Raw genomic sequence first — 26,735 nt, 5'->3', positions numbered from 1 at the left:
TCAAAGGTAGGTGATCTCGATGACATTGGGCTCGACGCTCCTGCAGGGGAGGTGGTGCCTGCAGGAGCACTGGCAGCTCAGGCCGGCCGTGGCCACACTGCCCAGCTCCCACGGGCCAGGCTGGGCAGGAGGCTTCTTCTGGGAGCCCAGCTTCTTCCAGTCCGTGAGGTGCACCCCGTCGTTCAAGTCCTGCGGCATGGGCTCATGGTAAAGGGTGATCTGGATGGTGCGGAGCTGAGGGCCGTAGTGCACCATGACGATGATGAAGATGGCCAAGAGGACAAAGATGGCCACGATCATGGAGATCATGGGCAGGGCGTCAGATTTCTTCGTCATGCTCCTAACGACGGAGACGGGAGTGAAGGCAGCCACATCCTGGAGCTCAGGGTGTCTCAGCTGGCTGCCGAGTGCAGAGGCGTTCATGGCTGAGCAAGCTGAGCTGGGACAGGAACGTGGGATGGAGAGGGGTCGTCACTGAACAGGAGCTGTCTGATGTCCTTGTCTCCTGCCCTTGTTTCGGCGGCTCCCGCTGTCACTGTACCTGCAGCTCTGCAGCCTTGGAGACTTGGAAGAAGGCTCTGGATGCACTTTGCTCTGGATCTAGGGAAAAGATTCAGTGTGAGATAAGGACTCCGGGCATTCAGCAAACCCTCCTGAGCAACGCACAGCTCTGGGCTGGGAACAGCCACGATGAATGCTCATCCTGCCCAAGTGTCCCACAGGAGGGCAGGAGCCTGCCCAGACACCCCAGGACAGCGAGCAGCAGCGCCCAGGGGGTTTAACAAGACGGAACACAACCAAAACCTATCCTCTGCTGCTGCCCAAGTGCTCAGGGTGACAGGACAGCTCTGAGCGAGTGCTTCCTGCAAGCAGAAGCACAGCCCCAGCCGGCTGCCAGGGAACGGGACTGTCCCCTGCGCGCTCCCTTCCTCGGGCTCAACAGACAGGGTAAATTTTGGCGGTCACATCTGGGGTTGCAGCGATGGTGCCTTGGACATGTTCAACCAGGCAGACAACAGCGAACAGCCAGGGGCAGTGTCCTGCATCCCCTTGTCCCATCCTGCGTCCCCTTATCCTGGGCCCACTGCCACTGGTGACGGGGACCAGGAGCCCCTGGAAGGGAGCCCCCACCCCTCCCCTCTTCTCCCCCGCCCCACAGTGCTAATCCAAGCACAACCCCCCCCGGGGAACTCCCTGGGAGGCCCAACCCTGCCAAAACCTCTGCAGGTCAAGCCAGACGTGAGACCCCACAGGAGACAGCACAGCAGAGAGCTGGGAGCAGGCAGCAGCAGGAGGAAAAGGAGGAAAGCCCCACAGGGGTACCTGGGTGTCCCTGCTCCGGGGGAATCATCACCTCTGTCAGGGAGGGCAGGACCAGCAGAGGAGCCTCCAGGAAGGTGCTGCGGGGGCTGGCAGGGTGTTGGCAGGGCCGGACTCACCTCGGAGGCTGCCACGTCACGCCTGGGACTCCCCGCGCGGAGGAGGAAGCGCCTGCTCATCCCACACACACAACCGAGGTGCTGCCTTACCTAGCGCAGTGCCACATCAGCGCCGCCGCCTCTTCCTCACTGCCCCATGTGGGGACACAGGGGCAGGAAGCGCTCCTCTCGCTCCTCTCGCTCCTCTCACTCCTCTCGCTCCTCGGCTGCCAGACAAGCGGCTTTTGTTCAGGGCGAGAGCACCCACCGCCCCTCCGGAGGCACGTGCACAGCCCCCAGCTTTCCAACCGCAGGAAACCTCCCTCCTTTCAGCCGACCCGTCCTTAAATATCACTGCACTTAGGAATCAGTGTAAAAGTCACCCTTGTGTGCGCGAGCTGTTTGCAGAGCCCGGCCAAGCGTGTCCGCACAGCCCCGCGAGCTGCCAGGCTCCTCGCCCTGAGAGGTGACACAGCCCCAAGGCAGGACCGTGCCAGCCCCGTGATGGCCAGCAGCAGGGTGAGCCCACGCTGCTGCTGTTCTGAGGCTCTCACTGTGCTGCAGAGACATCCAGCACACCAGCAGTGCCGCCGTGGTGGTGTGGGTGACCGTGCTTCCCCCCACTGTGCTCTGCCAGCACCAGCCACGTGCCCAGTGATATCTGAGCACTTCACAGCCGTGCTGGTGCTGCTAATCCCACTGTGGGGCGCAGAGATCTCAAGGACCGTGGCAGCAAGGTGTCAGGGATGCCCCAAAGCTGGGCAGTGTTCACCCTCCCATGCAGGTGGGTGCTGTCCCCCAGGCCTGGGGACACCGTGCAGTCTGACCACGCCACCGGGCTTCACCCCCAGCACGTCACAGTGCGGAAACGATGGATTTTTGGAGATTTATCCCTGCAAAGCCATTACGAAACACCACCTGCCCCAATTCCTATCCCAGAACAAAACTGCTCCTACCTGGAGGCTGCCTCTCAGCAAACCAGCCTGGGTGAATATTCATGCTCCATCTTTCCTGTACACAGGGTGGGGAACACTTCGTCCCCCACCCAGCCGAGCAAGCTTCCAGCAGAGATGTGGCTGCACGTTAAAGCTGCTGCTTCTGGGAATTTGCGCTCGTTTCAGGATTCAGTAAAACCTTAATCTACAGCATAATCTCTGAGCATCACATCTGTGCAAGAGAAAAAAAAATGGTTGTGGGGGGGGAGGGAGGCCGCTAACAGAGGTTTTGTGAAAGCAAAATCTGCTGTGAGATGATCAAGATGATCGAAATCAGGTTGGACGAGGACAACCTGATCCAGTGGGTGGCATCCCTGCCATGGCACGGGGTTGGAACCGGGTGATCTTTGAGGTGCCTCCCAACCCGAGCAGTTCTGTGATGCTGTGATTCTATGATCCTGTGTTGGCTGCTTTTAGTTTGCATTACGGTGTCCCCAGCTGGGCTCGGCATGCCTGACATGGCTCAGGGCAGTCTTCTGGAGGAAGATGGTTGTTTGGGATGGGGGACAGACACAAGGGACGTGTTGGAAACCTGCGTTGTCCCAGTGCAGAGAGCAGAGCTCCGGACCCACAGGACTGAGCACGGAGCAGCCCAGGGCAGGCGGTGCAAACCCTGTGCTCCCCCAAACCTGACCCCCGATCCAGCCTCCCCTGGGCTGCCAAAGGGAAACAAACCCATTTCCCCTGTAACAAGGCTCTTTGTAAGGAAACAAAGGGCTCTGCATCTTGCCTAGCACAAAGAGGGGCAGCACAGCCTTTGAGGAGTCTGAGGCAGGGAGGAGCAGCCAACAGGGACAGGCACCCACACAGCTCCCAGTCTGACCAGTCAGCCCCAGCAGGGACTCTGCTGACCGCACACCCGCTCTGAGTGTGATGCAGAGGGCACAGGGGCCAATGCTGAGGAAATTCCTGGCACTGTAACACCACCACCCTCTGGATTTGGCCCCCAGAGTCCTGCAGGGACCCTCTGAGACAGGTGGGCGCTGGAGCCCTGCCCATATGGAGAGATTAAGACCCGTTTCCCCCCCCCCAAAAAAAAAGAAACATTAACACCCAGCATGGGGCAATGTATTGCCTGTGAAGCTCAAGCTATGCCAGCAGGGGACAGACAGAACGTGCAGGCAGGTGCCCAACCCAGCACAAAGTCAGGGCCAAGAAGCTGAATGTCCTGAGCCCCTGGTGAGCGGGGCTGGATGGGGGGCAGGACCAAGCCAATTTTCCAGTTTGATCAAAGAACGGGATTAGGGTTGGTCTAAGCCTGTCTTGTGCAGGACGCCCTGTGGGGAAGGATGCTGGTGCTACACAAAAAGCAGCATCCCAAAACCAGCAGTCCTGGTGCCTACACTTGCTGGAGCTGCACGGGGAGGAGCAGGACGAGGGCTCAAAGAACGTGGAGCACTGGCTGTGAGATAGCCCGGCCCCACTAGGGTCAGGTATTTCCAAACCCCTCTCAGGGATTTTAAGCAATCCCCTCTCAGGGGATGACCAGCTCCTCCAGACCAGCGCAGCCCTCACAACTGATGCGGAGCAGATCACCTGGGGCACACCCTTGCCCCAGACGTAATCTCCAAAAAAAAAACCCAGTACTACAAAGACCCTACCGAGGCCCAAGGCCGGGCAGGCCCGCTGCGCCGCTGCTCTCCCTGCTATGAGAACTGAACTCCCCAGCACATCGATGGCGAGGTTTCCTTTGCCGTCGGTAAGCGATGTCTCATATCCTCTCCGACCATAATGGGCTAAAAAACACAGTTCCCCTGTGGATTCAGCCCATTTCCTTCTATTCTTTAACAGGAAGCTCTGCTAGAATCAGCCCAAGCAGGCAAATCGTTCCTCACCCTCTTTTCACTCTCGGTATGGACACAGCCCCAGCCGAGCTGCACAGCCACGAGCCGAGGGGAAGATGCTGGCTCCGTCCGTGCACCCGCTCCTGTGGTTGTTTGGCTGCGTGCTCATCAGAGGTAAGGCGCTACGAGGATGGTGACACGGTGCCAGGGGTGGGTTTGGGGAGCCCAGCCCCCCAAAGGGAGCCGGACAGAGACTTAAGCGTGGAGTAGCTGCCGCCAGAAAAGCCCGAGCTTTAAATTCAGGGGTGGCAGGAGTCAGGTTGTTGGGGGAAATCTGGCCGTGTCAGGTGTTATGGGGTTTGTTTGACTGTGCTGGAATAGCAGAAATTGTTTTCTGGTTAACAAAAGGCTTGTTTCTGTTGAGGCATACTGAGGCACTGTGTAGCAAGTGGCTTCTGTCAAATAAGGGTAAAGGTGGTACTTTTACATGTACAGGACATTTTCCTCAGAAGTAATTTTTTTTCTTGACTTAAAATTTTCTTCTTGCTGATGTAAACACAAAGAGCGCATAAGTCGGGTGCAAGACTCACGCAGTACGTGTATTGTCCTTATTGCAGTAATTCTGCTCCTAATTTTCCTTCACACGTGGGTCGTGGTGGGGGATGCAGTGAGCGTACCTCCAAGGAACGGGTTTCCCGTGGTGAAGTGTGACAGGTTGCTTTCTCCTGCATCCAGCCACCTCTTGTGCTGGTGACAGCTGTAGGAGCTGTGAGCTCAGAGGCATTCAGAGGCACAGACTGCATGTCACTGCTGCTTCTAACAGAAAGCCACCTAAAAATAATACCGTGTTTCTTAAATCCAAAGATTTTATTATTAAACCACGAAGTTGCCTATAGGTTACAGCCACTGCATGGGTATTCAGAGGATTTTTAAAAGACACGGAACATGAAGACAAGTCAGGTGCTAGCTCTCAGAAGGAAGAGCACATAGACTGGAAAATGTCTCTTTATTAGAGGGCTGCTGACTTCAGCAGAGGGGTAAATTGTGCCTGGCGGAACTTTGAAGCCCCTTGGCCATGCTGCTGTGCTTCTTAATACCTGGCCAGAGTGCATTTCTTCCCCCTTACAAATATTTGGCATGGCTCGCACAAGACAGGGATGTTAACAAGGTTGTCAGCACTCTGGGTCAGCTGCACTCTGCCAGGAGCAGCCCGCCTGCCTTCAGTTGATCACATTACCCAAGATATTTGCTCCCCAGGTTGACCCCAGCTGTTGCAGGATCAGGTGGAAGGGATGCCACCTCTATCCTTCAGTCCTGAGTGCGTCACTGTAACTCTGTTCTCTGCAGTCTGCTTCAAATCACGGGGCAGAGGCTGTTCCTACCAGATGTGTGGTGCCAACAGGGCCAGTAGGTGCAAATGATGAGAATGGCATTGCTGGTGCTTGCTGTGCTGCAGTTGGACCTCTGGCTTCAGTCAAAACCAGCCTTCAACATTATTGTGTGTTTTGTATCATTATATTTGCATGACAGCTCTGAACTAGAAATGAAATGAAGATTAAAGCCAATGTTATATTAAAGTCACTAAGGCGGCCTGCTACTTGGGGGCTATTGCTGCTTTGCCTTTTGCAGAAGCCTAAGTGAAAGGGACAGAGAGCAGGTCAGAGATGCTGCTGGCTCCCTGACATGCATGCAGCTGAGGAAGGGAACTAGGAGATCTTAAGGCAGAAGAGCTCGGTGGTCTCCTTGCTCTTGAGCAGGTGGAAGTAACCTTGTGAAGCCCCAGCGTTGTGCAGAATAGCTGGCTGGAAGCTACTCTCCACACAGGTTTTCGGTGTTTTTTGCAAGTTCATTAGTTTATTAATTAATTTTATTAATTTGAATTCCTAAGCTTACGGTTACTTCTGAAGGAAGGTTCCGCTACTGTTAGCTTGAAATCGCTCAAGTGGGAAGTTTTGGACCACTTCCAATCTTTTTTCCATCCCACAGAAACGCTTAACGAAAAATTTGTCCAAACAAACCTCTTCCTATGAACAGTTTCCATTACAATGGGCAGGCATTTCCCAGACAAAAGATTTCCACTGCAAAATTCCTTCTGGAAGCTGGTGAGAACTCAGCAGCATTTTCCCATTGATTGCTGCTTTCCTTATCTGCATGGCAGCAGTGAGTGGATACTGCCACAGGGAGCATGGCCCAGAGGTAATCAAAGAAATGGGGTGCAGACAGAGGGCAGACATCCAGTAACAGCAGACCTTCCAGACAACACTTGCATCCCAAGATGAGGGCATCATCCAGTGCATCCTAGAACTGACTCCTGCTGCTTGTTCTGCCTTGCTCCTCAGACAACAGGGACAGAATTTGTATTCTTTAGACACTCAGGTGGTTGTAAGATCATATAAGAGATTTATGCTGGCCCCAGCCACAACAAATTACAATGCTTTTATAAATACACCTGCCAAGATGTCTTCTCTGGCATCACAGGAGCGTTAAAGACACCTAGTTCAGATCCTGTTTCTTATACCACCAAGTGGCAGAAGGCTTCTCCACCTTTGCAGACAGCTCTTTTCTTTGCTAGTCTCTGTCCATGCCAAGTGATGCTCAAGGGTATCCCCAAGACCCCTCCCTGACCTTTCTTGGGCAAAAAGGAGAGGCCAGAGCAACCCTGGCCTGACGTACAAGGAAGAGAAAGCAGGAGGTGGTTTGGAGAAATGTTTGTTCACAAAACAAACTGCTCCCTTCTAGTTAGATGAAACTCTGCTGATGACTCTGCAGAGCTGACTTAACTGGAGGCTGTTTCCAGCAATTATGTTCCTTACAATAGGTGAGTCAACAACAGGTGTCCTTGGAGGAGACAGTGCTGGTAAGCAGAGCAAAAACCCTCCTGCTGGGAAAGCCAACGTATGGGCTCCAGCCCAGGCTAGAAACAGGAGATCCGTGCCTCGCACAGCACCAGCAAAAGGCATCACTGCCGAGCCTCAGCTGGGAGGTCTCATTACTTCACTTCACAATGAGCCCACTCAACATAATCCAACCATGGCAGTGACAAGTAGCTTCCCCTTCAGGCATTTGTAGATTTATGGGGCTGTTTCTGCCCTTCAGAAGAATCACTGCAGTACAGCAGGAAGGAGCAGAGCCCCATCTAGTATCTCTGGTTGTGGTGGTCTTTGGAAACACAGAGGTTTCAAGGAGACTCTGCCCTTAATGCCAGTAGTTGGTAAAACTTCCTACAAACTTGGTAAGACAGCAGGAATGTGGTAAAACAGTACTGCCTTACTAGCAGTTAAATTTCACAGCTTAGTAAGAATTTTCTTACCACTTGCTGGTGAGAAAGCACCGGTCTGGGACCCAGCTCCCCATGATCAAGGCTCTGGACTCAGCGATGGGACAGGGACATTGCAGCACAGATGCAAGCTCACAGCTCAGGCTTGCCACCCCGTGTGAAGAGAAGGCTGAGCTGCCTTCAGGCTCACGCTGAGCTGGTTGTTGCAGCAACATGAAAGAGGGGTCCACAGAGATGTGGATTCTGCCCATCAACCCTCCAGAGCAAACCTTTCTGCAGCTGGGGATGGCCACCAGTAGTTCTCAGCAAGGGAAAGGATGCAAGAAGGCTTTTGCCACACTGGGTCACCCCCAGCTTCAACCCCCACCACACACAACTGTAATTTCTGCACGCTTCCAAAGGTGGCACAGCTCTGAGCAAGCAGCTCCAGGCATACGACCCAATAAGCTCCTCTCGTGTTAGCTAGAAGTGACTCTGGAGCAGCTAAGAACCTTGGAGTCAAACTGAAGTCAGTGCAATTGTTAGCCAAGGAGCAGCACGTCACAGCTGACAATGCACTGGGTGGGACACAGAACCACTGGGTTTTGTGTTTTAGCACCCCATGCTTTGTTTTCACCAGATATGAGACAGGACTAATACAAAAACTCACATCTATTAAAAAAAAATAGGAATAAAAATAGGTGATATCGTCAGGGTCACTCACCTAAAATTTGGAGCCAGATGGAGCCTGTCAGGTCAAGCAGCTTTGACTGCCTCTTCTGCAAATGTGGTGTTTCAGGGAACAGCAGGTACCAGCCCAGCATCAATGCTGGGGCTAAATGAATGCATCCAGGCAAGGACCACTTCACCTGTCCTTCAAGCCAGGAGACTTGAGAAAAGAAAGTGAAAAGAATGGGAATTAGGAGAGCTCCCCATGCCACCAGCCCTGTACAAACCTCAATTCCCAGGTCACTAAGTGGGAACTGAACTGAACAGCAGCTGGCATTCCTGTGTGTTTCAGAACTGCCACACAACCTGGCTTTTACCAGCAATGCCACAACTCTGCCCAAGAAACGCTGGGGAATATCTTGGAATTCTTGGAAATCATAATAATTAAAAAAAAAGAAACTTGTGAATAAACGTGGAAACTGTGACAGAGAGCATCCACGAACCTGGAGGAAGGGGGATGTGCCTGACAAGTACCCAGCACTGATCCCCTGCTGCAGAGGACGGCAGTCCGTGTGCTGTCACAGGGCTCTGTTGACATCCGTCCAGAGGTACAGCACATGAGCAAGTTCAGCAGCTGATCCCTGTACCAGCTGGAACACACATTTGGTTAGGAACAAAATCCTACAAGATAATGAGGACCACCTGCAAGGTGACCTGTACAAAGCATAACCTGGGCTGAGAGCCTAATTAAGGCATGAAAGCAGCGCTGAGCAACGAGCTTGCAGCTCACGATGCCTTCTCTGCACCTCAGTTTCCCAGCATCTAGAAAGCAGAGCAGAGCTCAAAAACAAACGTGTCGGGGAGAAAACTGTAACCAGTAAGTAGCTGGGAGGGTCACAGCAGGGCAGCATGCTTGGAGTACACATTTATTCCTCAAACATTACAGAGAAGTGCATGGACCAGGCTTCAGGGATGCAGCCAGGAAGAAAAGAAAAAAAAAAAAAAAGAAAAGAAAAAAAAAAAAAAGCCCTATTACTTTCTTCTAGGAGCAACCATTTTTTAGTGGGGAAAAACAAAAGCACTTCATCGCATACTGCGATGTTACAGGTCCCATTCCGTGCATGTGGCTTCCCCACATTGTTTGTCTTCTGGCTTGTTTTCTACATTCAAGTGGGTTTTAATTGGCTTCCGCCAGAAGACTGATCTGCTTCCAGAACAGCTTAATGGAGCACGATGCTCGGAGAGGATGCCCAGACCTGGGTGCAGCCCTGAGGAGCAGAGGAAGGCCAGGATTGTTCTGAATCACTGACAAGATCCGGGCTGAATTCCTGCCTCTCTGAACTTTCCGTAACGCTTTGGCCAAGCCATTACCATTCAGAACCACGTAGCAGTGAGCTGCCAAACCCCTCGAATGTCATTTGAGAATTAGGTGTTTAAATACCACTGTGGGTCTGGGGCCTAATTTAGACTGTCAGTTATCAGGTCTGCATAACAACACTTCTCCTCTCTTCCCACATTTTCTGCCTCATCTTGTCCCGACACCTGCTAGGCAGAGGCACCTCTCCTTAGGTGCCTAATAAAATGGGAGCTCTGCACCTTCCAGGTTCCCTAACGCAGCATTTTCTTTCACGTAAAAGTGACAACAGTTAAGTGGTGTTGCTCTCTGCTGCTTCAACAGCTGCTGCCTTTCACCCAGGAAACAGCTGCACTCGCGTGAAGTGGTCAGCGTATTTTCGTCATGGGTGAGTGTACTGAAGCAGCAATACATGAACCGAAAAGTCTAATTTTAGATCGTCAGGTCTCTTCTGACAGCCTTTGTTTATACAACCTGCAAGCAGAAGGTGACACAAGGTTGGTACAGCAAAGCCTGTACGGCACCATGCAGGCTCTAGAGCTCCCTGATGCACAATTGTAACAACTCCCCCAAAAACTGCTGCAGGAGAAGAGTCCACTACATGTCAGGGTTAGCAGCTGCCTCTCCCCCACCAGTTCTGTGTGTATGGGGCCAGTCCCGGTACCTTCATATTGGTGCCAGAGAGCCCCCCCGTGAACTCATCCAGTATCAGAACAGACTGGGCATCGCAAGCCCTCCTGAGCCTGGTGTGAAGACTGCTGAAATGTTTTTCAACAGCTGACTTGGGTGTCTGGTACAGCAGTGCTTTATACCAAGGCCCTGAAAAAGGCTAGCTTAAAATACTAAAGTGGGAATACCTAAAAAACACTTTTTTCTTTTTCTTTAACATCTTTCTATGCTCTTCTGCGGGGTGAGCATCTGGCTCTGGGAACTTCTCAGCTGCCATGAAAGAAGGCTACATGGGAAGGCCCCTCTGTTCTCTGTCTGACACTCACACCTAACATCACAGAAGGACTGCTGCAAATAAATCCAAAATTCCCTTCTCATCTGCTGCAAAAATTAACCACGGAACAGCTAGCTCTGAGTCAGAGAGAAGAAATCCATCTGCGGCCTCACTGTGCCTCTCTGGAGCCCTATTGCTCTGGTCAGTAATCAGGAGCTTCCCATCCCAGCAGGAGCAGAAAACATCACTTCCCATGATAAATCCCTCAGCAAGCTCCCCGTTCCCACCTAGAGACCCACAGCCCTGCCGTAAATCACCTGCACCCAAACACCCAAATAGCTTGGCTCTGCTTCCACTCAATGGCAAGTCATCCGAATGGCTTTGATGTGGATTGCAATTGCAGCTGTGCTGGCCGTGTCCTGCCCGTTATCGCTAGCTGTTTACGTAGCTGCTGCAGCCAGGGCTCTGCTGGCAGGGCATGGGGAGGAAACGGTGCTGTGGCCAGGTGCCACCACAGCAGGGCTCGCACAGCAGCCCCCCAGGATGCTATGACACACGGCGCTTTGGTTCTGACCCACGTCCTGCTGCCCAGCCCCACGGCACAGCCCGGGTCTCTTCCTGCTCCACACGTCTGTCCCCCAGAATTCAGCTGGGATGCTCAGCACCAAAAGAAAACAGCGAACATCATGGGACGTTTGATTATTTGAGTTGGCAGAGAAGGCGTAACAAAAAGCAGGGGCCAGAAGTCAGAGCCAGACATGCTCCGCTTTGAAATAATGTGCTGTTGTGTTTATAGAAGGGCCCTTTATTACCAAGCAAAGTGCCAGAAGGCTTCTCCATCCCTTGGCCTCTTCACACAAGACCAGTCACTCCTCTGTAGCAAAGTTCAGATGCAGACAGCCAGGGTGCGCATCTACTTGGCCAGGTGAATTCCAGGGACTGTGCCCTGAAAAAAAAAACTGCTTGCTGATGTGTTTTACAGTAACCCCAGGTTTACTTTGGCATAGTGTTTTCTGAGAACTTACGAGCCAGTGCTCTAGTCTGACCTTCGGCAAAGGGCTGATCTGTGGGGAAGAGTACCGAGAGCCTCTTCCTCCTATCCTAGCACTGGGGAGCCTGAGCTCTGAGCTTTCTGTGAGCCGTCAGCTCTGCCAGCACCAGGGCAGCAGTCATCTGCCATTCCCTCAGTGTCTCCTGTCCCTAGAGGCTCAGTTCAAGCTCTTGGATTTCTCCTCCGTCACCCCAAAAATGCTGAAATAAACTACCAGCTCAGAAGCCTTCCTCTCCCTTGTCCTTCAACAAAGTGTAAATAATAGTTCCCGATGCTTTCATGTGACATATACACTAAAAAGCTCCTATGCCAGTTTCAAGAAGGAAACGTGTCCCATGCAGTTACTTCTACCCATGGGAGAACAAGGTCTCTGCAAGAGCAATGGAGAAAGATGAACTGTTTGAGTTTGGCAGCTACGAGAGGTTATGGGCCCCCAAGATTATCCCAATACATTATTTTTTGTACAGACTGTAGGAAGAGTATTTCAAGGCATGTGCAAACCAACATCCAGAAACTGTGTTGTAAAGCTGCTCAAGAGGAAAGCCAGTACCAGAGAGAAAGCCTGGCAAATTTCTGAGGTCAAAGGAAACAGCCCATGTCACTGCACCCTCTCCATGGAGTCAGCTTGGCCCCCTGGGAGCAGACGGTGGCAGGGCTGCAGAGGGGTGCACTCCCCAGCCTCAAAACAAACATCTCGGCCCTTTTAACAACAGCCATGTGCCCAAAAAAAATCTATTCTTCCCCCGTTACACTACTTGATCCAGTAAGTGATGTTGCATCTGCCCATAATCCCATTACTAGACTGATGTTCATTTCACCTGCTCTTCAAAAGCTCCAGAGGAAATCACACTATTCTCCTACGCAATCACTCGCTGCAATTCACTACCCTTATGTGAAGGCAGTTTCCTATTGCCCCCCTTTTTATTACTGCAGTTTGAGCCCTAGTTCTTTGGTCCTGTTCCCAGTGGAGGTAGAAAGGAAGGGGCTAATCTGTTTTCTATGTAACTACAGATCTAATCACATCTCCTCTCGTTTTTCTCTTACGGACTGGAAAAGTCAGGTTTTGCAGGCCTGCCGCCCAGTACACTAAAACAAAAAAAAAGCAAAAAAAAAAGTTCTGAAAAGTCAAGTTCATAGCCAAATCCTACACTGAAAGTGGCTATGTTTTATTATGTATTCAGTGGTTTACACACTGTTTTGGTTCCTGTTTGGCTGGGATCGTTGTCATAAAGCCTTAGAGGAAGAAAACAATTAAGGCTCCAAGACAGTTTGCGTGAGAAAAATGACATCAATCAGCAGCTCGCTAGACCCAGACAGTCCCCTGAGGGGTGGGCTCCGAGCCAAGCTGCGATAACCCACACACGCTGCATGCTAAAGATCTCATCCCAGATATACACCACCGTCAGGGCACTCATCTGACCTCTTTCAGACAGCTACAGCATAGGTACCTACCACGAAGTTCACCACCTACACCACCTCTACAGCTCCTGGCGAGAAGCCGGACGTCGCAGGCTGTGCCTCCTTCTCCCTGTACAACAGAAATCTAAAATAGATCAGATCAATAGGGATTTAGAAGTCCCTGATCCTCTCTTTGATGAGAAAGGGAGCCTGGAGATTAGCTCTCCTGCAGGCTTGCTGACAAAGGGAGTGTAAGAACAAGCGAGGTGAGCCTCGTGCACCAGTCTGGCTGTAGGGGCACACACAAGCACCGCGGTGCTCCCGCTGGTGCTGCTTCACTGAATCTCCCCTGCCCTTACCCCAGGGGCCACAACACCTTGCAAGGGCAGTAAGCTGGAAGAATTCAACCTTTACTGCCATCCTTTTTTGTCCAAAGCCTTTAGGAGCTATCAGCTGTTGTGGGACTCTGGTGAGGTGGGTCCCCAGTGGGATCTCTGGCTGTAATGTGGTTTCTTTCATGCATCTTAACCACAGGCAGCATCAGGATCACTTTCAATAACCATTTAGAAGTGCCAGCTAGGATTGCATTTCAAAATGACAGACTAAAAGTCACCTTTTCAAAGTTATACCAGTTAGTTTTGATTTAAGTATCAAGCGCACTTACCTCTTACAGTCCTTGTCCTCACATATGGGAAATGGTTTATTTCCTTTTCCTTTTAAAATGGCAGCACTTTTAATTGGCACCTACCTAATCATAGCATTCCAGGAGCTGAGACTTAAAGAAAAACATCAGGTATTCTGAGGGCAGGCAACACAGAAGATTGGTCTAGGGATGCCTTGTCATAAATCCAAAACAAACAAGCAAAACAAAACATTTTCAGTTGAGAAAACAGTCCCATTAGCTCCTGGAAACATTTACAAGCCTCATCCATCCACTCATTAAGGTCTCCAGGGTCTCAAAGCTTTCAAACATGTTTTAACTCCTTAAACAGCTCTAGAAAACAGGTCAAATGGCCCTTCTCTGCCAAGACTGAGCTGGAGGCAAGCAGCTCATGGGGAGGGAGAAACACCACTGATTTATATGGCCTTGCATTTTCCCCATAGCAGAGAAAGGCAGTTCCCTGAAGGGTTTGGCTTTGTGGGGGCAGGAGGGCATTTATCCTGGCTCTATAAACACTAGTTCTAGCTCAGACAGAACCTAATGCCCTTACATACAAGCAAATGGTTTCACACAGTGCTTGTTACTACCCAGCTCATGCTTTGGAGGAAATTATGTATTTCAAAGTCATTCCTTCAGAAGATGAGGAAAACCCAAATCACACAACCAGCAAGAACGCTAATGTGAGTCACATTAGCACTGTTAATACATGTACTTCTGTTGTTTCATTTCAGGTACTACAACCTCCACAGACGCCTCCACAGTCCACCCTGTAGCAGGTACCTCCTGGGTCACAATGTTTTAAAGTCTGTCTGGACATGGGTGCAGGAGCCCCCGTGTAGATGCAAACGGAGAGGCCACAGATGGGAAAGGCGCTGCAGCACCTGTCCGCAGGACCCTGCACTGCCCACCTCTGCCTGCCCATCACCGTCCTTCCCCAGATCTCCAGGGCTGATGGAGGGCTGTGCCCCCAAGTGATAACCCAGCCTGGTTCCCTGTTTCTGGTGTCCACCTCCCAGCCTTGTTGGGAAGAGCAGTGTTGCCTTCCAGGAGGCCCAGTGAAAGCAAAGAGATCTGATCCCACCTCATCTTTGCTGCCTGCTTCCCCAGATGTTTCCCAGCTGTTCCCCATCACATGCTCTGCTCTACACATCCTCAGAGCCAAAATCCCTTTGCCTGCAGATCCCTGTAGCCACAACAGTGATAATCTCCTTAACACCTCTTGCTCCCATCACCCTTTCAGCCCTTATTGGCTCTAGGGGTCCCTTTCTGGCCCATCCTTCAAACCTCCCTGCAGGGACCCCACCAGCGAGGAGCCTCGTGTAGAAGACTTCACCTCCGTGTCTGTTTGTGTTACAGACCGATCTCAATCAACCAACCCTGAAGTAAAGACCCATACCTCAGGTAATACACTGCAAAGAAGAAGGGCTTGTGCCTTCCCCTCCACCTCCCTCCAAGGGCTGTTACAGACACCCGTGACAGCACAGGCTTGCAGGACTATCGAGCTTACCCGGAGAGCCACAAGTCCTGCTTGGGGCATCCTGGCAAGTCTGGCTTATAAGGGGCCCATCTTTCAGCCCATCCAGCAATAAATTATTCTGTAAGGGACAAAATGGGGCTGTGCAGTGGCAGGTTGGAAAAGGACTGGGGTGGGGAAGAAGGGAAGAAGGGGGCTACTGTCTTGTGTGCACAAAGGATGCAGTTCCCCCAAGCCCAGGCTGGGCTGTGTCCACGTCCTCCTGCCTGGCATCACCCACTTCGCTGGGCAGCTCTTAATGCAAGGAAAGCTTGGAGTACATTTAAGCACAGGGCCCTGTACACAAGGTCTGGCCTTGGCTCTTGGGTGTCATAAGGGAAATAACAGCAACTAAGCCATTGTTAGCACTTCCATGCATTACATTCATTGTTCAGTACTGCTCTCCTGATAAGCCTGAACAATTTTTTATTTTTTTTAACTAGAAAATTCCAGTGCTGTGCACAGCATCAGCACCTCGTACACAACAGGTAAACATTTTCCTTGTTTCTCTCAGAGGAAATGGGGAAGCATTTCCTGAACTGCAGAGCCTGCACCAGCACAAGGACTGAGGTCTGCCTTCGTTTTAGTACAGTTATTAGCATGGGGGGTTGCTTTATCTACTTTCATAGAAATAGCAGTCAAATCACTTACAAGGACAAAAATATTTAGAAATAATGCAAATCTCTGAGGAGTTCCCTTACTTCATATCATTTTTCTGTTCTCCCCTTCTACTGAAACCAGTCTCAAGACGCTACCATGGGTACAGTCAGAAGCCCTGGAAGTGGGCAAAGGGAGCTGTTAGCAAGAGTTATGTGCTTCTATCTGCAAATACACAAACCCAAATACACACAATGAGATCTCTCCAACTCCAGATCCACATCTGTTAGTGCACTTACCTCTTTGGAGTCAGATTTTTCAACCATAGCAAGAGATCTCTTTCTAAGCATAGCTCCCCCTACCGAGGGACCATAAAAACAAAGGAAAGGATCCCAAAAAAGATCTTACTCAGCTGTTATGCTTTGCAGAGAAAAAAAAAAAAAACACTCAGAAATCCAAATATTTTGTTAAAGCACTTAGATAAAAGAAGAAAGCATAAGACTGTTTTCACTCTTTGCTCATTTTATTGGAAAGCCATGAAAAGTCTAGATAAGTAACTTGCCTATAAATTCCAGATGGGTGATCAACTCTTCCTTGCAGAGGACTATTGAAAGCTTTTTTCCCTATTTCCTCCCTATTTTGCTCTGGACCCACAGGATCCATGTTCTGGCTTCTTTGAGTACCAGGTTGAGGAAGATGCCAGAGCTTCCAGACCACTGCAAGTAGTGAACGATTTGTGCCTAGAGACTCGGTGAAAAGAAATATGAAAGTTAGCATTTCATATAACAAGCAAATAAACATGTGGCTTCCAGACAGTTAGTGTCCAGAGATAAAGTCTTTATTTCAAGATAAAACCCCTGCATTTTCAAAGTGAAGGAAAAAAAAAAAGTGATGGCAAAAGCCAGACTTTCTCCATGTAGCTCCTGAGCCCTGCCAGCTCAGCTCCTCTGCACACAAGCAGCCTTGCCAAAAGAAGCAAAAGTTAATGTTAATGTCAAAGTACAGAAACCCTGACTCCTTGAGCAGGACTGTTACCTTATCTGCTCACACCCATACTTTCCCTAGCAGATTACGCACAACCTCCTAGGAGCTTGAGGATTCATTGCAGAAGCCATGCCCTCCACCAAGCTGTTTCTTACCGGAGCTCACAACAAGCACAGCTCTTTAAAGTAACTCTTTGCTTACTCTACAGAGCCTTCAGTAAAGTCAACAGCACCGATTGACTTGAATCTCACCTGCACAGACAAGACTACTACAACCAAATCCTCTTCCATCCCTACAACACCAACATTGCCCACACGGAGTAAGTGCACGAAAATGGAAAACTCCAATTTTTGCTCAAGGCAGGGCCAGTTTATGCATCCTGGCTTATCCGCACAAACCTGGGTGCTTCATAAAGTCCCAGGCAGCCCACGCCACGCTACTTATGCAGTAGCAGCTGCTTTTGAATGTTTCAGCCTTTGCTAAAAAAAGGGCAGTTCATACCAGCACCCCAAAAGCATGTGGCTGGATGCAGCCATGGTCTGGGTGTGACAACTGAGCAGAAAGTCTGCATAGGAAAAGCCAAATCCCACTTTACCTGGTAAAGCTTTGTGGGGGAGGAACAGACACCCCAGCCTTCTTGTCCTTGGCACACCGCTCCCACGCTCACCTCTCACGTACACTCTCTCAAATCACTGCATGGCTTGCTAGCTGGGCATCTTGGTTTTGCTTGGAAAGGAAGCTTCATGCCTAGAAACAAAGTTTTTCCCCCTTCAGGAAAACCCAACAGCTCTCCATAGCACAGTTAACAGCAGCTTCTAGACTTAATTCTCTTCTCCTTGTTTTATCCAGATGAAACGTCTAATGGAAGCAGGAGCACTGCAGCTTCATCAACTCGAGGTACTTTGTCTTTTTATAGACTAACAATAAGTGCAGACAATTTCATGGCAATTAGCTTACTTGGTTTACACAGTGCAGGTTATTGAAGCACTGACCTATCTCGGCATCAAGACATCAGTAACACCCAAATTCATCTGATATCCTTACAAGCACTGATAAAACAAGACCAATTCCACTCAGCAACCTCTGCCTGGGATAAACTTGAACAGCTGAAAGACTGATCTACATTTAGAAACAAGGTGGCACTTCTAGCACCTTTTAAAAATGCTTTTTTTTTTTTTTTTAATTCTGATAGTATGCTTAATCCAGCTTGTACCAAAAATTAGAGAATTCAGTAAGTTTTCTCAGAATAAAGACAGAAGCCAGGTAAGTGGGAACGCTGAAATCTGAACATTGATCTGATTCTCCATTAAAGGTTCACATTTGCAATGGTCAAGACTGAAAAATTGTTTTGCCTCTCAGATCTTCCCTGACTCATGCAAGGTTAAAAACCCACTGTCAGCTCTGCCTGCACAGATGTCCAACCAGCACGTCTGTGCCCAGCTAAGCCAAGAGCCCTTTACATCAGAGCAGATTGCTATTAATTATAGCCCTGCTTTATCTGAAAAGCTCCATACATCTTCAGCTACATAAATGCTGCTGATGCTTCCAAAAGAGAGGTCTCCTGTTGTGCAAGACCCAGCGTTTTCCAGGAATGGGGTATCCATGCCAGGCTCAGCAAACAAAGCTTCTGCCCACCACCTGTGGCTAAAAGAACAATTTTAGAATGAAACAAAGGGTTTGATGACTGGTGGAAAAAATACAGCTAGTAGCTGTAAACCAGCTCCTGCCTCTTAGGACTGTTCTGCTCCATGCCGTTACTGGTTTCTCGCTGGTTAAAATTTGTTACTTCATATTATTTCTGTTTTCTTCTGACTTTTGGCAGAAGAACATTGCAAAGCCTGACATTTTCTGCAAGACAGGAACCCCAGTTCCAGGGCACCTCTGCAGCTGCCCACAGTTGCATTCCCTGCGCTCCAGCTCAGTGCCAGTAGCTGTTCCACACCTCTCCAGGCAGCGCGTGCTTTTGGCCGGCACTGCTTTGGGGAGGGAGAGAATGGGAGAGGAAAGAGATCCTGCTTGGCCTACAGATGATCTAAGCTGCAAAGTGTGACTTTCAGTGGCCTGACAGTACTTGTAGCTGTTCAATAAGGCCAGTGCAGACAAGCTGGATATTCAAAACATCAGAAAGCAGCAAAGGACCTTTCTTGTTTTGTTTTGTTTTTTTTCAAGCAAAACACATAGGCCAGCCTTAAATCTGCTTACACAGGCATTGGAAGCAGCTGTCACATACCAAAGAGCTTCTTACAAGCCAGTTTACCCCACTGAGAACTGGAGTCCTTGCTTGGAAAATATTCTGTACTGCCACAGGTAGAGTGCATACGGTACACAAGTTAGCCCAACTCAGAGTAGCTTAATTACTTCCTGATAACACAGCCTGCAGGACAACGTACACACTAATTTTGTAGAATCGCCTCTCCTTAACTTTTTTTTTAAAGCCTCAAAGTTCATAAGCAAAAGCAAATCTGTAACCTTTCTAGTTCACTATTCCAGTGCTTAACTGCTGTATCTAACCAAAAACTGCATCTGGGACTGCAGAAACTAAGCATGAACAGTTATACCTGGGTATTTGAGTTCCTTGCCTGAAGGAAGATTCAGGGAAAATAGCATAAAATGTCGGTGGGGAGGTTTTAGCCTGAAAATAAACCCCCCGTTTTCCTGCAAATCATCAGCTTTACTGTGAATACATCCAACACTCCAGCATGTCCATGAATTCGTTTGCTTATTATGTGATATTGAAGGCAAAGACTCACGTTCTGCATTTCCTCTGTGCAGGTGAAGAGCCCAAGAGAAATGAGAGTACCACAACAGCAGCAACTCAAGGTGCTCTCTCCCTTCTCTCAGAGATAAGCACCAGTACGTTTCACAGCCTTTTTCACAGCCAGCAGCAATGCCACTGCACTGCTAGCTCCAGGCAGCATGGTGAACAGCTAACGAGAACCCAAGGGCCGCTAGCTGTCCCACGTAGCCTTGAAAAGCCTGTAAAGCTCTGCAGAAGCAGCACTTTGGGGTAATCTGTCAAGCCTGGGAACAGTGGCTGCGAGTCACAGCAGGAAAGGTGCCAGCATGGCAAAAAGTTGTAAGGACACGTAGCAAGCTCCTTCCTCAAACACCCTCCCGGATCCACCTTTACCTGCCACACTCAGCTTCCTCATTGCTATCCCAGCAGATAACCCTGCAGGTGGGGAATCACTTCCTCAGACCGTTGATAAATGGGGGCCACACCAATGCAATCTGGTTCCCACCTATGTTACTTTTCTGTTCACGTTGATGGGGGCAGGCTAGTTACCATCTTCAGTAAAATGCAAGTGTGAGTTAGGCCACACAACACTGCTAGAAATCCTCTTCCCAACACTGGAAGCAAAGCTTTATATAAATTTATTTTTTTCTCCTACCTTGCAGGCACCTCAGAAGCAGTTACCCCAACACTGGACACCTTTGGCTACTCACCCGTGACTACTCTCACATACGAGAAGTCTCCACTGACTGTGGCAGCTTTTGGTAAGGTCCTGTGCAACCTGGGGAGAAGGGGGGGGTCTTTTGTCAGGTCACACAGTGCTGGACACCCAGCTCCAACTGTGCTTCCCTGGACACAGTTCCTCAGTTTCTCTCTTTAGCACGTGTGATACTGTAATATTCAAAGCACAAGGGGAAAATTCTTGACACCTAGCACCAGCAGGCTAGGTACCTAATAAATACTCCTAGCCATGCCCAGTACACAAAGGACAGAACGTGAAAGCCCTTCGTGGCTATGCCTGAGCTGGGGATCTTGCTCCTAGCTGCAGTGTTTGCCCGAGCTGTGTTGGAGCAAGACACATCCCAGCTGTGTTAAAGCAAGACCTGCACAAAATTATCCCATGCTACACCCTGGTTTCCCTGACAGGGTCTACAATAAATGTACTACCTTCCTGGTAAAAGGAAGCTTAGCCTTTTAACCCCACAAACCTGTTCATATTCTGCCCCAGCCCTGCCTTATTGCCCTCCTTGTACACTTGCACCCTTCCCAGCAGGAAGCAGAGAACTCCTCTACACCATTCAGACCTTGTGTAAGAAAGGGGCAAGAGACACCAGACCTTGTCCTGACAATAGCTTTGAAGATAGGGACAGGGTAAATTTAAGAGATCCACTCTGCTTTGGAGTATACTGTCCCCTTCCTCCATGAAGTTAAGGGAGAAAAAAAAAATAAAAATAAAAATTTGCTTCTACTGCACTATAGGAAAAATCTTTACTTTTAAAAATACTTCTGAAATAAAAGTTAACTTTGTAACTCTCATTTGCTTATGTACTACAAGGGAAGCCACTGAGTCCCAAAACTGCCTTAACAGGATGAGAGTCCTGTACAAAGCACAATTTACAGATGCCAGAATCAAATCTGTGCCTGGCCACTGGTTCATGAGATAGTTCACACTGTTCAGTCAATCAGCTTGTCTCGCCCCATTATATTATGTATTTATCTGACTTTACACACCTTTAGGATAAGATTTCTCAGCAGCAATAGGGATGTGCTGACTCCAATTAATCCCCAGTGTAATCAACTGACCTCTGCCTTCCTGTCACTGCCTTATCACCTAAATATGCACCAGAAGCCCTTTGAAGCTAAAGCACAGGAGGATGAAACCATTCACTCTAGTGACTATTTACTTCCCTATGTCTTACATCCCGTGCTCATTTTAATGAAAATATTGATTTCCTACCCAAATTTTGACGAGTCAAGACCCTGCACTACCCCAGAAGCCAAGGATGGGAGTGTTGTTATATCAATAGCAGACAGTTTTTCCTCCATCCCCAGGTGTCATCAGCTTCATAGTTATTCTGGTCGTGGTGGTGATCATCCTCGTCAGCGTGGTCAGCCTGAGGTTCAAGTGCAACCGCTCAAAGGACTCAGAAGGTATTTGCCCAGGACCACAATGAAAAAATTCATTGGTTACTAAATTTATTTGGCAATTCCTAAATGAAGGACACCCTTGAAAAAAAATCTTACCTGGCAGGACATTTTGAAGCCCAAGTGAAATACAGATTTCACAGTTAGGAATGGAGTGTGAGCACCTCTTTGAAACCCCTGTCCAGATCCATCTGCACAAGGAAACAGCCTCAACTGCTGCACATGCTGCAGTTAGATGTGCCGATTCCCACAGGCAGGCAGCTCTTCCAGCGGAAATTATGGAGTTTGACACTCATTTTCTCTCAGAATCCCATTTCCCATTAAGCACTGCCCACTAGAGGGCAAGACTGATCTACAGCACGACAGATAGCTGCCAGAAGACCAGAGGATGCTAGCAACTGAACAGGCAGCAAAGCATTCAGTCCTGCCTGTATAGTGTTACATTATTTGAAGCACTTTTTCTAATATACTCTCGAGTGTCCGGTGGTGTCTCTAATCTCATTTGGATTTCATTTATAACCCTGTACAACATAATTCTGCGTGCAGCTGACTTATTGCATAGCTGTCATGTTTTCTCACCTGCATATCACCAACTGCTTCTCTCCCTCCAGACAAACAGAAGCCGGGGAGCTCCATGGTATCGGAGAGGTAAGGTCACTCACACTATTCACACCCTGTTGAAAATGCATGTTTTATTCCACAACTCATTTTAGCCTGGGAAATAAGTGGCTTTGGCTACTCCAGTTTGAAGAAAAAAAATCAGGACTTTGAGACAGGTAAAAAAACACAAGTGCTGGTAAAACCTCATCCTGCGTCTGATGGAGTCGAAGGTAGAAATTCAATGTTTAGGGGCCCTATTTCACAGCTGCACTGATAGCTGTGAAGGCTCATCACCTTCCAAAAAGCAATTTGTCTTTCCTTGCCTAGATACAGATGAGAACCTTGGGTTCTGCATTTCAAAGTAGTCTCAGTGAGATGAGATCACTCCCTGCAAAAAATAAAAATAAAAATATTCCAAGATCCCTGTTACTGCTATCTAACAGAATTGGGATAAGGGGGAGGGAGCAGGGGATGCAACCCAGAGCCCTTTGGAAGAAAAGCACCAAGTGGAGAATGGTCTGCCTGAACCCCACAGGCAGTCACTGCTGCCCAAGAAAAAAAGCTGCGCGCAGAAAGCACCATAAAACAAGGGCTGGAAGGGACCTAAGATGGAGAGAAAGTGTCAAAATATATTGCTCCTACTTTCCTATCCCTTCCCAGCAAGGTAACACCCCTGCTGTGGAAAGAAGCAAGGGACATAGGGAGCAGAATCACTAAAGGTTTAGGTGAGAATTTGCATCTTTTGTCAGTGGTTCCTAGATCATTATCATAATGGATATTTAAGTGATCTGCAGTCACATCAGAGCAGAAGTCCATGCCCCAAGGCACCCTAAACACCAAGGTCACCCATTCTCCTTTGGCACTGAATGCCTATTCCAGCCCTCAGGGCAGGGAGAAAGGGGAACCCCAGCTTCCCAACGTGAGTACCTCTCACTCAGAAGAGGGGCTGGCAATACACGAGCAGCAGCATCTGGTGCAGAAAGATCCAGGGCTCCCTTTGCATGACAGCTGCTGCAGATTTAAGAGCACAGCACAAAGGGCACGATAATGTTTCCTTTTCTTCCAGTTCTGGTAATGCCTACAGGGCTAGAAGGTAATGTAGTCACAGAGCACTGGATCCACACTGCTCCTTGATTCTGCCTACCTTGGCAGTACAGACAGCTGTGCTGTCTGCTGGCAAACAGCAAATCTGTATCCAAAATCATTTGAATGCACTCCTCATCTCTGCAGAGATCTTAACACAGAGGCAGGGGATGGGGGAATTGAGCACAAAGGATGCACCTGAATCAGGACAACAGATCAGAAGATAGTGCAAATCAGTCCCCACATGCCCCCTTGCCTGTTTACCTCTATGTGAAGAAATTCCCTTCTTATTTCCTGGACTAATTAATGCCTTCTTTTGCTGACAGCTGTTCTGCAGGCACAAGTGAGAAGGATAACAGCATCACTCTGATCTCCATGAAGAACATCAACATGAACAACAGCATGAGTTACCCACCATCAGAGAAGGTTTCCCTTTTAAGCCTTGCTTTTTTTGAGGGCTAGCTGGGGAGTATTTCTCTTGCTGGATAAGTGCATGCCTTTGAGGCATTTCTGTTGCTCTTATTCCTTCAGAAAGGTAATAAGCAGCTGTCAGCAAACACCTAAAGGTCCAACTGGGTTCCAGCGAGCCTTGTGAAAGTTTGGGTCCCCATCTCAAGTTTATCTAAGCTTCCTGAACTCAAGGCATCAAGTATAATTCATACTTACAGATGCTATCACCTAGGGCCAGCCAGAGCTAGAATCATTTGTCATTAAATTAAGAGCTAAATAAGCTTGCTGATCTGAAGTCAAGGTCCCACCCTCTAGTCCATGCTTCCCACTGTCCTGCTTTGCAGAGCTGTTGGTGATGTTGGCAACATTCCCATCACTACTCTCAGACCCATTCCACATGAATAATCCACAGCACTGTAGGTTTTAAAGCTAAACTTGCACTTCGGCTTTATTTGAGGGACCACGTTGCTTAATTTCTTTTGCCAGCCCGAACATGCTGCTGATGTACCATGTTTTGTTCCTTTTGCAGGTGCTATGAAGCCAACACGGAGCTAGAAGCTGACACCTGACTACCAGCACTGACTTTCTAGGTTTTTTTCCCCCCCCTTGGGGAAAGAGCAAGGGTGGACTTTTTATATAAATTATTATGCCCTTTTTGATCAATACATTTATGGTAGTACCCCATATAGCTTCTCCGACTGGAGGAGGGAAATGGGCTTTCTCCAGCTGTAGCCTGTCATGTTCAATGGTTGATATCTAACTGTATTTTTGATATGTCTTCAAACCCTCAGATTATTCCAGCAGCAAGAAGCACCAAGGAGCCACCTACCTGGCTAATAAACTGCTGCCTTAAATTAATGGCCTTTACAGTCTGTGCTAGACAGCCACAGGCTCGCCAGGCTGTTAATCAGCACAGCCCCCCGTTGAGCTAAACCCATGCCTTAGACAAGCACGACCTGAAGCTGAAGGCCTGATGGGACCGAGATGCCCAAGTGCTAGGTCAAAGCACAGCCCAGCTGCTCCAAGCCCCTTACGCTTGGTGCCTCCCTGTCCCCACGGGGGGGGATGACCGTACCCACCTACCTCACAGGGTTGTTGTGAGGCTATGTTAACCCGTGTCTGTAAAGCATCTGGAAAGACGTGAATTAAAGGTGCTGCTGAAATGTAAGCTGCCATCTCAGATACTTTGCTGTCAGTAACTAGCTTCAGGCAGACAGATCGGTGTCTTCCCACAAGTCCAATATACAAGGAGTCTTGTACGACATGCATAGACAGGTCTTTGAGCATAAGCGGGAGCAGTCACAAGCAAAACACTGAGCTACTCCAGTTCCTGAACGCTGTCAGCCTGAGTTTGCTGGGAGAGCTTCAGTCTTCTGTGCCACTGCTTTCCAGAGCTTCCTGATAGACCACAAAGGCAGACGCACAGCTCCCACCCTACCACAGCACCACACACCACCAACGCATCCCCCAGTCAATAGGGTAAGGAGATGTTCCCTCATGAGCACGACATCTCACACCAGGAACCAGCTGGGTCATGGCCCACACTGGCTCAGCCCCAGCTGCCAGTCACCTACATAAAATCACATCCTTACTAGCTGAGCTACAGAGGCTGATGGAGACATCAATACCCAGCTTCCATGCAACCACAAGAGAAACAGTGCTCAGTTGGGTAGTCCTGGAGCTCTCAGCTGCCTTACTCAGCAGCATAACGCACTGAAGCACAAACTCTGCAACTACCTTTGCCTCTGCCTGTCTCCACTGTGACTCCTGCTTGCAAGCTCCACCAGCTCCAGAGTCAGAGACCTTGGAGCACCTTATTTACCCGGCAGCAGAACACCGAGATACTGATTTCTCCTAGCACAAGCATCAGAAGCTATCAACCCTGAAGGTAAATTGTGAAGTCAAGGAAAAAAAGATTTAGCCAAGCACTCAAAATAGGTATCAACTGCACATATTCCCCTGCACAGTCCAATGAAACATGTAATTTAGCTTGATTTAATTTTATGGGATGGTTACGAGATGCTTACTGGAGCATGCAATGCTAAAGGTAGCTGTGCTTCACAGCATGCAACCAAGTGTTCGGCATAATAAACACGATGTTTCACAACTCCTGTTAAGATCCAACACAACTTCTATTTTTAACATACACACCAGGTAGTTTGATAAGCGTTTTTTTATTAAAGTTTTTTTTCCAGTAAAATTTCCAAGAAGTAAACCATGACACTGCTCACCCTACCCCCACCAGGGCAGTGAGTTTGCTTAAGCACAAGAGCCCAGGTCACGACACCCAGCTTGGTGGATCCAAGCAGCTCCAGATCTCAGAGCTGTGACCTGGTGTGTGGGGACTCACGAGCAGATTTCATGTCTCAGGAGCACAGCTTAGAGGCAGCCTGTAAGCACCTGCAATATGAAACACTTCAGTAAGTGCCAAGCTTTAACTCATCTCCCTCCTGACATGCTACGCTGAGGTCCAAAAGGCCATCCCACAGGAGCTCATCCCTGGTTTCGTTTTCCTTCCTTTTGATTCATTGTCCTTCTTCGCACAGCCTCTGTAGGGCCTTGGCAAAAAAAAAAAAAAAAGAGTTAAAATACATAGGGGAAGTGCTGTGACCGGCTACAGCCAGGTGCTGCCACTCAAAGGGGAGGAGATCCCCTGCTAAGCACTGCTGCTGCGAATCACACAGGTAGGAGACACCACCACTGTCACACCACCAGCAGCCACAGCACCCGTAACGCCTCTCCCACAGCTCGTTAGCCCAGCTTTAATTGGCCCATGGGAGGAAAGAAGACGAGCAGCTTTAGCAGCACCTAATCCCAGGCAGATAAACCTTCCAGCCCATGCTGCAGGTGCAGGATTTGGTCAGAAGACCCAAAGCGGGGCTTCTCCAGGCTCCTCGCACCCTCACCACAACATCTCGAGGTGGGTCCCCATGGCCTGACGTGGGGCTCCAGGCAGCGAGGCTCAGCCCATGCAAGCCTCTGCAGCCCCAAGGAGCCCTCAGCGTGCCTTCCAAAAACAAATCCGGCTGCGTGCCACAAACAAGCGGGACCTCACAAGCACCTCCAGCGCCTGCCACCATTCCCTCTCAGCGGGGTGACA

The 26,735-nt window shown here is 49.3% G+C and overlaps 2 protein-coding genes across 4 annotated transcripts; one reads left to right on the top strand and one right to left on the bottom strand.

The window, feature by feature from the left end:
* SMIM33 (small integral membrane protein 33) lies at positions 1 to 423 on the bottom strand (the record flags this gene model as incomplete). The annotated part of the gene is made up of 1 exon (XM_084295172.1): positions 1 to 423. One exon carries the CDS (start codon positions 421 to 423, stop codon positions 1 to 3), a length of 423 nt encoding a protein of 140 aa, XP_084151298.1.
* Positions 424 to 4,242: 3,819 nt separating this feature from the next.
* On the top strand, positions 4,243 to 24,784 carry ECSCR (endothelial cell surface expressed chemotaxis and apoptosis regulator). 3 transcript variants are annotated; one of them, XM_084295578.1, is made up of 11 exons: positions 4,243 to 4,371; positions 14,261 to 14,305; positions 14,886 to 14,930; positions 16,832 to 16,942; positions 17,473 to 17,520; positions 19,396 to 19,443; positions 20,023 to 20,121; positions 21,410 to 21,508; positions 22,114 to 22,150; positions 23,512 to 23,611; positions 24,165 to 24,784. In XM_084295578.1, the coding sequence occupies exons 1-11, from the start codon at positions 4,314 to 4,316 to the stop codon at positions 24,171 to 24,173; spliced, it is 699 nt and encodes a 232-aa protein (XP_084151704.1). In that variant the 5' UTR covers positions 4,243 to 4,313; the 3' UTR covers positions 24,174 to 24,784. The 3 variants fall into 3 exon arrangements, with proteins under 3 accessions (XP_084151704.1, XP_084151703.1, XP_084151705.1); XM_084295577.1 differs by having other exon boundaries at positions 19,396 to 19,476; XM_084295579.1 differs by lacking the exon at positions 19,396 to 19,443.
* The last annotated feature ends 1,951 nt before the right edge of the window (positions 24,785 to 26,735 follow it).

The sequence above is a fragment of the Netta rufina genome, assembly GCF_964035555.1.
Source record: "Netta rufina genome assembly, chromosome: 14".
Classification (NCBI taxonomy): Eukaryota; Metazoa; Chordata; class Aves; order Anseriformes; family Anatidae; genus Netta; species Netta rufina.
The sequence above is the reverse complement of the archived record's forward strand: the minus strand, read 5'-3'. Positions and strand labels throughout refer to the sequence as shown.

Excerpts from the sequence above, each read along its gene's own strand:
- ECSCR (XM_084295577.1), top strand. The coding sequence starts at position 4,314 with ATGCTGGCTCCGTCCGTGCACCCGCTCCTGTGGTTGTTTGGCTGCGTG. Across the intron at positions 14,931-16,831 it reads AGTAAAGACCCATACCTCAG|AGCCTTCAGTAAAGTCAACA; the intron begins GTAATACACTGC and ends CTTACTCTACAG. Across the intron at positions 17,521-19,395 it reads TGCAGCTTCATCAACTCGAG|GTGAAGAGCCCAAGAGAAAT; the intron begins GTACTTTGTCTT and ends TCCTCTGTGCAG.